Source organism: Microtus ochrogaster, unplaced genomic scaffold, assembly GCF_000317375.1.
Source record: "Microtus ochrogaster isolate Prairie Vole_2 unplaced genomic scaffold, MicOch1.0 UNK46, whole genome shotgun sequence".
NCBI lineage: Eukaryota > Metazoa > Chordata > Mammalia > Rodentia > Cricetidae > Microtus > Microtus ochrogaster.
In genome coordinates this window covers 1,861,824-1,875,626 of record NW_004949144.1, presented here as the reverse complement: position 1 = coordinate 1,875,626, position 13,803 = coordinate 1,861,824, and the positions used below count along the sequence as shown (strand labels likewise).

Here is a 13,803-nt window from a genome sequence, read left to right as displayed (position 1 = left end):
ATTAATTATTTATTAAAGATTTCTGCTTCCTCCCTCCACCGCCTCCCCTTTCCCTCCCCCTCCCCCTGTCAAGTCCCCTTCCCTCCTCAGCCCAAAGAGCAATCAGGGTTCCCTGACCTGTGGGAAGTTCAAGGAACCCCCACCTCCATCCAGGACTAGTAAGGTGAGCATCCAAACTGCCTAGGCTCCCACAAAGCCAGTATGTGCACTAGGATCAAACACCCATTGCCATTGTTCTTGAGTTCTCAGTAGTCCTCATTGTCCGCTATGTTCAGCGAGTCAGGTTTGATCTGTTGGTCCCATTTTGAAATCGAGGCTCCTCCTTGCCTCCTTCCCCACCACATTCTAAGCAGATTGGAGAAAGGTGTGAATGGCCGCCTTGATGATCTGTGAGTTATGGGAAACAGAATGCTCATCTAGTTGTTCTGTGGCTTGTTTCTGGAAGGGGAAGGCCCGCTGTTTTGTCTTGCAGGTATGTTCGGTCTTTCTTTCAGTCCCAGCTTCTCCCGGTACAATCCCTTCTCTTGTCCTGGCTGTTGCCAAGATAGCTAATCAAGTCCTTACACTGCCTTCTTCATGCAGATGTATGTGTTTAGAGCTGAGCAATCTTCTGTGTAGGCCTTAAAGCTGGAGCCATAGACAGCACAGGATCCTCTCTGCATTTCTACCAGTGTTAACCTAGGAAAGAGAGAACGTCATGTGACATGCAGACTTGGCTTGATGGAGGATGTAAACATGGAATCTTATTTATAGAATTTGAATGTGAGAATTTCAAAAATATTTTGCATTATTTTAGTACCATGTTTAGCCCTCTTAATTATTTTTCCATTTTTTATTAAGAATTTTTTAATACAATCTTTTCTCATTTTGCGTAGCTCTCCTTGTTCCCACTCCCTCCCCTTCTCCTGATTCCTCCACCTTCCCCTAACCACACCTTCCTATCCACTTCTCAGAGATGGTAAGATTTCCCATGGGGAATCAACAAAATCTGATATTTCACTTTGAGGAAAGACGAAGGTCCTGTCTCTGTATCCAGGCTGAGCAAGGTATCCCACCAAAAAGAATGTGGACAGTGAGGGACAGAAAGAAGAGATATCTTGATTAAGGGAGCCATTAAAGGGCTATGGAGAAGCATAGTACTAGGGAAATTCCTAGGAATCTTCGAGGATGACCCCAGCTAAGACTCTAAGAAACAGTGGAGAGGATGCCTAAATTGGCCTTCCTCTGTAATCACACTGATGACTACCTTAATTGTCATCATAGAACCTTCAACCAACAACTGATGGAAGCAGACACAGAGATCTACAGTGAAGCACTGGGCCAAGCTACCTGAGGTCAGCCCAAGAGAGGAAGGAGCAATAATATGAGCAAAGGGTTCAAGGCCATGATAGTGATATCCACAGAAACAGCTGACCTGTGCTCGTGAGAGCTGATTGACTCTGGACCAATGGGGGTAAACCTGAATGAGACCAAATTAAGCCGACTGAATGTGGGAGACAGTTGTGAGGCTTGGACAGTCTGTAGGGCCACTGGCAGTGGGACCAGGATTTACCCCTAGTGCTTGAACTGGCATCTAGCCTTCTTAACTTACACACATACAAAATAGAGCCAATTCAGATAGTAAAAATAAAAGTTTTATATATATATATATATATTTAAATTTTTTGTTCTTGTTTTGTTTTTGTTTTTTGAGACAGTGTTTCTCTGCTTAGCCCTGGCTGTACTGGAATTCTCTAAATAGACGTGGATGGCCTTGAGCTCAGCGATCTACCTGCCTCTGCCTCCAGAGTGCTGGGATTAAGGGCATGCACCAACTTCCCAACTCTTGTACTCATATCAGAAATTAATCACCTCAGAATTATAAATTCTCTCTCTATATCTGAGTAAAAAAGTTTCAAAATACTTATTTGATAATAGATATTTTTATTAGAACTAAACTTAGAATTCAATGCTGTAGCTGTTTTTTTTTGTACAAATAAGCAATTTTCTACAAGTAAGCAGATTACCATTGTCAGATAAAATGGACTACAGATAATAAGTACTCTAAACAAAGCCCACATCTGTACTGAAGATGTTCTTGTATCTTATCCTGATTTCCTAAATAATTAGTGTTTGAATTGTTTACATAACACATTCCACTTGGTAATATATAATATATGCAATTATACATTATAAGTATATAATTATATAATATATAAAATATATAGTATAAATATTATAATGATTTAAATTGTACAGAATTGTCCATAGCCTACAAACAGATTCTGTGCCATTCTGAATAAAGATGATGATCATTCATGGAATTCAGTATCTGTGGAGAAAGTGAGATTTTGGAGTCAGTCACCCATGGCTACCATAGGGTGACTGCATAAACAATATTATTTGTTAAACAATCAAAAGTATTTGTAATGTCCTCAACACACATCCACATGTGTATGCACATAAATGTACACGGATATACATGCATACATGTTTGTTATGTTTGTATGCGTGTGTGCACATGAATGTGTGTTGTATGTGGTGATGTAGTGTGGTATATGTGTGCTCACACATATTTATATATGCGAATATGTGTGTTTTACTTTTCTCTTGACATGAAAATTCCACAGTTTAATACAAAAAACTTTTTCTTAGAAGAAGAAAAAGAAATAGAAGACCCAAGAAAATGATGTTACTTCAGTGTGAAATTGAAAACTAAAAAGATAATGATTTGATGTTATCCTCATTTAACAGGAAGAGGTATGAAATATGATTGGTATAGATACAAACAGTTGGTACCTGCAGGGACATTTCTATTAGAAAATTTCTCTGTGGGTTTCAACCTAAGCACATTAATGCATCTATTATTATTAATTTTTAAATTGTCACTATAATTGTTTGTATTTGTGAGGCATAACCTCATAACGTGATACATGTAAATGTCACATATTGATCATATAAAGGTATTTAGCAAATCTGGGCCTCAGCATTTGTTACATCTTTTCTGCCGTTCTACAGAGTGACTACAGCTAGCAATAGTTACTTCATATTTTAAAATACCTGTAAGCATAAAAACAGAAAGGAGGCTTCTTGGGATGGAAGAGTACAATTTAATGTATGTCAGTTTTATCTGCATAATCTTAGTCACAAATGAAGGCTTCAGCTTTGTATCTATAAAATGGACATGATATAATCTATGTCTTTCTCAGTACTTAGCCCATAGTCATCAATTAATGCTACTCTGCCATTCTCCCTGTGCTTTAAATTTAGGCTCTAAATATTTTCTCTAAATCTATTAGACTATGAAAATGCATCAGATTGTGAAAATGAAACTGAAAAATGAGTTCTTATATGGACAACTGAACAAATATCCAGCTCAAACCCTGCTGGTTTGAGACTCACTCATTGGATGAGAGAGTGGATCCATCTTCCCACTGCCAAGAGCCATTTGCTTGCGTTTGGAATAGTCCCATCCAGTGGTACGACTTCACCAGCTTAAAGAAATCCTATTAGAAACCACAAGAAAAGTAGAGATGAAACCCGTGCTCAGAACATTAGAAACACAAAGCCACATTACTCACTTCCCACTTGGGGAAGGATGCATTTCTCAGTGACCAGCCTAATTCTCATTTAACCACAGCTGCTGGCAAAGTATCTTGACTCTCTTAATTTTTCTCTGTTTGGAGGTGGTCAAGAGTTGTGTGTTGTGTATGCTTATGAGTGTGTCGCAGCTCATTCTTCACACAGAAGGTAGGATAAGATACCCAGTATCTTTCTCCATTGCTCCCTGCTTATTGCCTTGAGACATGATCTTTCACTGAAGCAAAAATTCACCTTTTCGCCTATGCTGTTTGGCCAGGAGCTTGGGGGATCTACCTGTCTCTAATCCCCAGTGCTGGGGTTATAGACATGTGGGGCAATGCCTAATGGGTGCTGTGGGGTTCATGTTTCGTTCTCAAGTTTTCAAAAGAAATACTTTAGTTCTATGAGCCCTCTCACCAGCTCCTACTTCCTCAGATTTTTTTATCAGTATTGTCTGGAGTGGTTATTAGAACATCTTCATGCTTCTTGTATGTTCTGTATTTATGCTCAAGTGAGTTATCTACCTCATGTGTGTTTGCCTGTTCTAATCTTATAAATTATGAAACACAAAAGGTTGAGTCATTTATTTATATTTACACAAGCTTGATTTGGTGATTTCTGTTCAGAAGTCAAATCATTCTTTAAGCTATTCTGAGTCACTTCTAATTCTAATAGTCTAACATATTTAACTGAATTTACGCCAATGTACAATTTCCACTTTGGTTCAGTCTCTGTTTTGAGTTTCATCATGAACTGAGTGATCGCACAGGTAGCAATTCTATCTTGTCCACCAAGTAATTGCATTTCATCAATGCAACAAGAAACAAACCCAGAAATGAAACTCAAAAGTGCCATTAATAAATTAGTAAGTCCAGAATTTCACTTTATCTTCCCAATACACACTCATTTTATGCAACTTACAGTTAGGACATATTGATAGTTTTGTGGTTTAAAGCATAAACTTTTGACTGGTTGAAGATAACACAAGGTGAACTCTGAAATTATCCTCATAAAACTCTATGCATAGTGGATATGTTGGGATAAATGACAGGATGGAAACATTCAACCTTAGAGAGATTCTTACTGAAGATCTGTCATCAGATATGGACACAGAGTTCATGTTCTTGGAAAAGGTGCACATAAGATTGGACATTTACTATACTGATCCTGTTCAAAATTTCTTGAGTATCTTGTTCTCATCTGCTTAGAAATGTTACTGTGAGAATTTAAACAACTACTATGTAAAAGGCAGCAAATGTGTGTTCAGCACAGCCAGGAAAGTTTTGTTTATCATGTTACTGTTAAACTTTCATAGTATTGTGTATATTGGTTTGATCATTGTGGATGCTGGCAGACAAGATTTTCATTTTCAGCAAAGATTCGCCATTTAAAAATTTTTCTCTCCATTATGGAAAGATTTGGGAGAGGGGAAGAATATGAACAAAATATATTCAAATTTTAAAATTAATTTAAATAATTAAAAAAAAGAATTAAAAGGAATTAAATATGCAACCTGGTCCTCTTTACTGTATATCTTCAAAAGGGTAGAATTTTGAGACAAACACGAAGCTTGGCTCTGGTTCCAGCTTTTGCTCTCATTAAAAAACTGGTAGCAGTTGTTTCTATAACATATCCAGTCGTCAGGGCATTGGGTACAGCGACTGTCTAGAAAGAGAACAGATGAGGTCTGTGCACACCTGACTATTGAAGCAGATTTTATCTAGGCAACTTAAACACACTTCCTGTTACAACTCTGAAATTCTAAATAATTGCACCATTATAATATAAAGGGAGGAGAGACCCCAAATTAAGAATTTTCTACTATTCGTTATTTTTTCTTTTATTTAAAATAGATTATTTTATTTATTATGTTTTTAATATACTGAAAATTAATTTTTTTCATACAACATATCCCCTCCCCTACTCCTTCTACTTCCTCCACTTCTCCTTTCCTCCAGATCCACTCCCTTTCTGTCTCTCATTAGAAAAGAACAGCTTCTAAGAGATAACACCAAACGCATCAAGGTAAAATATAATAAGATGAAGTAAAAACTATCACCGATTCATTATTGTTTTCAGATAGGGCCTCATGGAACCTATTCTGGCTTTGAAATCTCTGCACAGCCAAGGTTGGCAGTTAACTCTTGACCCTCTGGCCTTAAGCTGTGAAGTGATAGAATTAAAGGAATGTAGAACCATGACTATCTCTTCAGCCTATTACATGGCCCCCTAAGCTAAAAACAATAGAGTTTAGAGTGAACTATAGACAAAACCCTAAAATCTAATTTTTCTCTCTTGAATGCCTTTGACTATGTGTTAAATCCTGGTATTATATAGGTGCCTCCAATTTGTGTTTAATATTAAAAAAGATTCACTCACCTCTTGAAGAAATTGGAATCTCGTTGTTGCATAACACTATCAAAATAATTATAATTTTTAAAAGTTAGTAACTTCTACTGCAAACGAAAGTGACTTTTATGCTTTTAGAACAGCAACACTACGATAAAAAAGCTTTCACTATTGCTGCTGCTGTGTGTGCTTCTGTGCTTGTTTTATCTTTTACTTCTTAAACTGTGTGTGTGTGTGTGTGTGTGCCCTGTGAGTGTAGGCAGGCATGCGTGTGAAGGCACCTAGGTGCCATGGAGTAAGTATCAAGGTCAAAGAACAACTGTGTGGGGTCAGTTCTTCCTCCTTTCTGAGGTTTCTGGGGATCGAACTCAGTTTGTTAGTCTTATGTAGCAAATATCTTTATCTGGCGGAGCCGTCTTTATGGTTCCCGGTGTGTTTCCGAAGTCTAATCAAGGTAACATATTACACCCCATTGATTAACTTACAAGTTATGAAAATGGCAAACCATATTATTGTGATAATGAGGAAGCGTATTGCCATGGCTGCAGCAATGATTCGGCTAACGAACAATGGAGATACTGTCAAAGAAAAACAGGAAAAGTCAGAGCAAAAGGAAGTCTAACGACCCTGGTGGTTTTTTGTTTAGTATAAATGCTCATATGCATCTTTATGAAAAGGTAAAGGAAGTGCTTTTCCTTAAACAGTCTAAATACTCTACAAATCACTTAAATATGAGAGTACAAAATGTGGTATCAATTCCCATGTTTCTTTGCAAGATTTTTAAACTTTTTTTTTTTAGACAAAGTTTATCTATGTAACCTCATACTGTAGACAAATTTGCAATTCTCAGCCCTCAGATCCTGAGTGGTGGGATTACAGATTATGGCACTATTTTCTGCTCTGAGAATAAATCACATTTCTCAATTTCGTTTTCTATGTAGATACACAAGAGTTATTAAATACGAATATCTTATAATCATTATAAGAGAATACTCTTATTGCATTTCAGGTATTAGAAAAATATTCTGCATGTTTTTTATTAGGACAATATTCAAGGACTGTGCTATATTTTGACATATAAAGAGGTCAAATAGCATAAATACTTGTATTCACTTTCATTGATATTTGCACAAAGCCTATTTTAGGCTTAATTTTCTCAGTGGATATTTCAATTGTATGTTAAGTTTTAGTGTTAGAAATGGTAATATATTTCATACTCACTTTTGAGTTCTCTTATAGGGAAGTTTCTTCTTATGATACCTAGTGTATAAAAGGGTATATCCATGTTATATTTTTCTAAAGATTGAAAATTTCAGTACACAAAGTTTACACCAATTTAACAGTAGCACAAATAAATTAAATTCTCTGCTCAGTTGCATCTTCCTTGGTAGTCAAGATTATTTATATGTTTTAATGTATAACTGTAATATGCAATATTTTTGTTTTTATTTCCTTTTATGAATAAGTTAAGTAATTTTTACTTATATTTAAATATTTTTTTATTTCTTTGGTGCTTTTCTTTTTTTTTTTTAAATCAAGTTACTTAAAGTACTGACATACTTCTCAGTTGGTAAATACCATACCTTGTCATATATTTTGTGTGCATATGTTTCAGATCTTATTTATATTTATGATGTCTTCACAGAGAGGAAATGGCTTAATTTTTCCAGGTTAATTTGTTCAAACTTCCCTTTATGAGTCACATTTTTAAGATATGAATAAAATGCACTTATAATAATGTCATTTATTTTCTGTTATTTGATTCATTTAATTTTTGTGTATATGGTATTTGTCGAAAATGAGATTTACAGGAGATAGTCGTTGTAGAATGCACACTGAATTTTTCTGCACTCCTTATAGAATAAACCTGTGCCTTGTCACTTATATAAAGTACATTCATTAGCATATTATGGCTCTACTCTATTTTCATTATTCACAGATCTGCCAATCATCCTGCCCATTGCATACATAGGCAACTTTCACACTTTCATGAAATGCTTGAATAGTTCATAGTGCCAATCCTTGACAGTACATTTCCTTTCCAGAGAAGTATGAGTATGATAGCACTTCATTTATGCCTTAAGAATTTAAATGAAGGCCTGAAAAGTTGTCTCATTAGTTACTAGTGCTCACTACTCTTCAAGAGTTCTGTTCCAAGCTCACAACAACCGGTGCTTGCACCACCTGGAGATTTGACACCTCTTCAGTCCTCCGTGAGCATCTGCACTCCCGTGTGTACACACACACACACACACACACACACACACACACACACACACACACACAGAGAGAGAGAAATAAAAATAATAACAATAATTTTTAGCAAAAACTTTAAAATGAGCTTTTTAAGAATATGAAACTATTGAATTATGGTCTATTGACATCCCAATAGAATCATGCTAACTGTGTACACACACAAAGATTTTATTTGTAAGATGCTATTTCCATTCTATGTGCTTTATTCTTTGTTTATTAGCAACTTGAAGTAACAAAGTCATTTCTAAATTACTTTTAATATTAAAGTTTATTTTTACCTTTTTAAAAATCTTTGTCTAGAAAATTTTCTTCCATTATAATTTGTTTATATTTTATTTAGAAAAGTAATTGATTTCAATTTGTGTTTTAATTTTTAGTCAAGTCTACATTCAAATTTTATTGCCACTAATTTTAATATTTAGGGTGTATCTATTTGCAAGTTTTAAATATCTTGATTTATAACTTTTACACATATGTTAGTTTTGCTTTTAAATTCTGATGTGATCAATATCACATTTCAAATTTTTCTTGAATAGTAATTCAGCAACATCAAAATAATGTTCAACAATGTTGGTAACATTATTTTTGTATTTTAATAATTACATTGAAAACACTCCTAATACTTAATAGTATAATAAGGAAGTTTTGTATATGTTCTATGTGTTTATACATTCATACATATATTAAAATCATTTATGTGTATAGAAACTTGAAGATCAATGTCTCAAAATGAGAATTTGTACTGAATTTTATTCAATGCCTTTTCAACATCATGTATACAATTACTTAAGCCTACACCTTTGTTTATTACATATCACATGATTGAATTCCTAAAATTACCTCTTTAAAATAACTTTTGTTAATAATATATTGTTTAGTTTTTAATATTTATTTCTTGAGACAGTGTCTCATTTAACCAAGTTGACCTTGAATTCTTTACTGCTAAAGATAATCTTGACCTCCCAATTCTCTTGCCTCTACTTACCAAATCCTGGGCTAATAGGCATGCGTGACCACACCAGGCTTTGCATAAAACACCACAAACTCTAATATCAGTAAAACTCTGACTTGAAAACAGTTTGAGTAGAGACTGTCTCCACTACATTCAAAAAGGGCTTTGAAAAGTGCTACAATTTATTGCTCCTATAATGTTTAAGAAGATAACTGGATGGTTTAAAAAATTTCTTTTCTATGGTCTATTTATAGATATTCTTCCTTAAAGGTAGACTACCCCCAAAATTCTTGTTTCATTTGTTCTTATGATGTTATCTCATCACCTGTAACTTGATTTTACTTCCTAATATTATTTTAGAACAAATACACCTTACTCCCCTGAGAAGGTAAGAACAAGCATTGTTTCTGACAATAGCATGGTTTCTACATTCCATCAGGAGGAGACAAAAGGAACCCAAAACTTACCATTTTCTCTGGGTTGACTGATAAGTAGTGCCGATCTTTGTTTTTGCTGCCCTGGAGAAGCATCCCTGTTTTTTGGCCTGGGTTTGTAATTATGATATTTGCTCATCTCTGGAGAAAACAATTCAAGCTGACACAAGTCCATGGCCTTTCTGCCATTTGAAGAATAAGTTTCTACCTTTCAACATACATCCCATAAGCATTCTTTTAAGAATCAGCATGAGTGTCTTTTTATTTTTTGTTATCTCATTATTAAGATGTTTATACTTCATAACAGATATAATGTTCATTGCTTGGAAAATCTGTGTTGACAAAATAGTATGTGCTTTTGAAATAGACTAATTCACAATGTAAAAAGAAATCTAACATCAAAGCAAGCTTTATATAAAGGAAGGAAATAAAAGAGGAAGATAGACTTGTAATTACACCGTACCTACAGATGTAATAATGATAAGCAGAAATAATTTAAAATCCCTATCTTGCTTCCTACATTGCTGAAAAGTATCAACACATACTCTAGGGACATTATAACAATTAAATGAAATGTGATGATCTTGATATCAGTAATGCTAACTGCATACAAACAGTAAATCTAAAGTGTCAAATTTCTTGAGAGTCAGGAACACCCAAAGACCTAAATAGTAGGCTCCAATGTCTCAGAATAAATATGACAGTTTGCTTTTGAAGAAAGCAAGTTAAGCAAAGCCATTTAACTGTTTTTTTGACATTTCCATCATTGATTGAATCATTTTATAAAAGAAAAGACATTATCCATTTTCTTTTAAACTTAAATATTAACCCTAAAGATTGCTTGCACATAATTCCATTATTAACCTGACAAAAATAGTACTGTTTATTATGTTGGGTGAAAAATATGGATATCAGAGATATTCAGCTTGATATTGTTCATTTAACATGATATTAGCAATTATAAATGATTCATAATGTTTTTAGAATAAGAAGCACTTTCAAAATTTATAGCCCATGCATTGCATAGTCTAGGATTCCACGAAGCTAATCCAGCAGTCTTTGTTTTTCTATTGGCAGAAAAGGAAATGAGAATCCGCAGAGACTATGGACTGCTTCAATCAATCTAAACATGGAAAGCTGGGAAAGTCTGATTAAAACCTAGTCCGACTGACTTCATGTCCTCATGCCCTTAGCCCTTCTGACTTCAAGACTTATGTCCTTTCACTATCTCTAGCTATCCTGCCACAAATGACTTCATAGCTGATGGATGGTGAAGTAAAGGGAAAATTCCTTTCACATTCCAAAAAATCATTTTAAGTATAATATAAACCTAATATGAAATAAACACAGTGAGGAGAGCAGTAAGTGGCTTCTCAGGCTTTACATTGTTTTGTATAGATGCTGGGTATGTTAGCGTTACAAAGCAGTAGACTTACACATTCACAATCACACTACATACCTGAACTGTGCTGAGACGTTCGATCTCGAGTCAATGTCATCGTGTGATGAGTATGACACATTTACTTCGGGAACAGATCCAGATTCTGGAGTTTGTTATATAATTAATTGACTACTTGCTTTGAGACCGTGTGTCTCTATGCAGCCCTGGTTATCCTAGAACTCATAATATAGACCAGACTGGCTTCAGATTTTCCAGATTTACCCCGTGTCTGCCTCATGAGTGCTGGAATTAAAGACATGTACCACCACTCCTGGCTCTAGTCTATTTTCTGTAATGGCCAAAGGACTCTTGAACACATACAGTAGATTATACAAGATTTGTTCTACTATCTTTGTACTGAGATGAAATATTGGACAAATAAAATACAAAAAAAATTCCCTTAAAAGTGAAATAATGAAAATGATTGCTCCTTCAAGACTAGGAGACATTAACTAACATTTATATTGTAAAATAAAGACTCATTGTTTCTAAATACCACAAAAATATAATAAATATTTTGAATTTACTTACATTGAGATATTTAATAAAAATATTTGATTTCCTGATGTATAACATTAGCATGTACAATTTTCTGTTTATAATTTTTATTTGGTGATGCACATTTTTTTGTAAGATAAATTCATGTCAGATACATGAATTTTTGTGATACATTTTCTTGTTATCTTTTAGTAATACTCCGTTTATTACCATCAATAAAATGTTACTATTTTCATCAACAATTTTATATATGTTTTTATTGTAACACTTTATATTATTTATCAGTGTTCCCAGAGAGTAGCTATTTAATAAATAGTGCTTGGATTTTAAAAATGGATATTATTCATATTTGATTATGATAATTGGATGAAATGGATACAAGTTGCCTCTTCTTGACTATGAAGTTGTGTTATCTCAGAAGCAAAAGCACCTTTCATAGATATGAGAATTCTCATTCAAATATTATCCTTCTAATCCCCAAAAGAGATTTTGCTTAAGAGGTATGGCTTCTTACCTCAACACCACAACTTCTTACTCTTCAGTCCACACGCCCTGATAATAGACACTTGATACTATGTTAAAGAAAATATTAACACCACAGACAAGAAAATTATTCTTTTCATTCAGCAATTCTACTTGAACACTTAGGCTAGAATTACCTTGCAGTGTAAATAGTTATAGAACTTCCCTAACTTGACACAGAACTCCCATTTTCTGGAAAACAGTTGTTAGAAACACATGCATAAGCACGCACACTCACAGACCTGGGCAGAGAAGGTAGGTCCTGTGTCTTGTGAACCAAAGCCTTCTACTCACCTAGGAAAGGTGGTCTTGTCCCTGGCAATGGTTTGAAACTGAAAGTAGAGATATCTGGGTAATTTCCGTGTCTGAGACTGACAATGTAGAGGTGTCTCTTCTTCCTGTGAAGAACACCACACAGCCACAGAACTTGTCTATTTATTGTGCACACATAATTTGACTTATATGGTGAATGAGGTTTGATCATAGTTTTCAGATAAATGTCAGGTCCAAAGACCATTTTAGGACTTGAAAAGGATGATTTTAATGGCAAGAAGTAGCATGGAGTTATATAGGATGGGAATGAAAAGTAAAAATAATAGAAAACATGGGTTTAAATCTCTGTTTCAAATTAAATAGGGAAAAATTTTTAAGATTTTTTAAAATGTATTTATTAAAAATTTCCACCTCCTCCCCTCCTCTCATTTCCCTCCCACTCCCTCATTCCCTCTCCCTCTCCAGTCCTAAGAGCAGTCAGGGTTTCCTGCCCTGTGGGAAGTTCAAGGTCCTCCCCTCTCCATCCAGGTCTAGGAAGGTGAGCATCCAAACAGACTAGTCTCCCACAAGGCCAGTCCATGCAGTAGAATCAAAATTCAGTGCCATTGTCCTTGGCTTCTCAATCAGCCCTCATTGTCAGCGACATTCAGAGAGTCCAGTTTGATGACATGCTCCCTAAGTCCCAGTCCATCGGGCCTTGGTGAGCTCCCATTAGATCAGTTCCATTGTCTCAGTAGGTGGATGCACCCCTCGTGGTCCTGACTTTCTTGCTCATGTTTCCGTCCTTCTGCTCCTCGTTTGGACCTTGGGAGCTCAGTCCAGTGCTCCAATGTGGGTCTCTGTCTCTATCTCCATCCATCGCCGGATGAAGGTTCTATGGTGATATGCAAGAAACTAGACATTAAAACTCTAATTAACCCAATTAAAAATGGGGTATTGAAGTGAACAGAGAATTCTCAACAGAAGAAGTTCAAATGGCCAAAAGACACTTAAAGTCATGTTCAACCTCCTTAGTGATCAGGGAAATGCAAATCAAAACAACTTTGAGATACCATCTTACACCGGTAAGAATGGCTAAAATCCAAAACACCAATGATAGCCTGTGCTGGAGATGATGTGGAGTAAGGGGAACACTCATCCATTGTTGGTGGGAATGCAAACTTGTGCAACCACTTTGGAAATCAGTGTGGTGGTTTCTCAGGAAACTGGGAGTCAACCTACCTCAGGATCCTGCAATTCCACTTTTGGGAATATACCCAAGAGATGACCAATCAGACTACAAAAGCATTTGTTCAACTATTTTCATAGTAGCATTGTTTGTTTGTTTGTTTGTTGTTTTTTTTGCTTTTCCTCAACGATACCATTTTTTCTTTTTTTTTCTAAAATTTATTTATTTAATTAAGGATTTCTGCCTCCTCCCTGCCACCGCCTCCCATTTCCCTCCCCCTCCCCCGATCAAGTCCCTCTCCCTCATCAGCTTGAAGAGCAATCAGGGTTCCCTGACCTGTGGGAAGTCC

The 13,803-nt window shown here is 35.4% G+C and overlaps 1 protein-coding gene across 1 annotated transcript; it reads right to left on the bottom strand.

Annotated features, from left to right (window-relative positions):
• Positions 1-560: 560 nt before the first annotated feature.
• Positions 561-9,691, bottom strand: LOC101987009 (NKG2-D type II integral membrane protein). Its single transcript, XM_005369205.1, has 7 exons — positions 9,586-9,691; positions 7,132-7,170; positions 6,396-6,488; positions 5,941-5,976; positions 5,075-5,226; positions 3,382-3,485; positions 561-678 (listed from the first exon to the last, which is right to left on the bottom strand). The coding sequence occupies exons 1-7, from the start codon at positions 9,689-9,691 to the stop codon at positions 561-563; spliced, it is 648 nt and encodes a 215-aa protein (XP_005369262.1).
• Between the last annotated feature and the right edge of the window lie 4,112 nt (positions 9,692-13,803).

Bases quoted from the DNA above. Each gene is read 5' to 3' on its own strand.
- LOC101987009 (XM_005369205.1), bottom strand. From the start codon at position 9,691: ATGAGCAAATATCATAATTACAAACCCAGGCCAAAAAACAGGGATGCT. The intron at 7,171-9,585 runs GTAAGTTTTGGG...TTTATACACTAG, and splicing joins CAGTCAACCCAGAGAAAATG to GTATCATAAGAAGAAACTTC. The intron at 3,486-5,074 runs GTTGCATATTTA...GGTTTCTAATAG, and splicing joins TATACAGTAAAGAGGACCAG to GATTTCTTTAAGCTGGTGAA.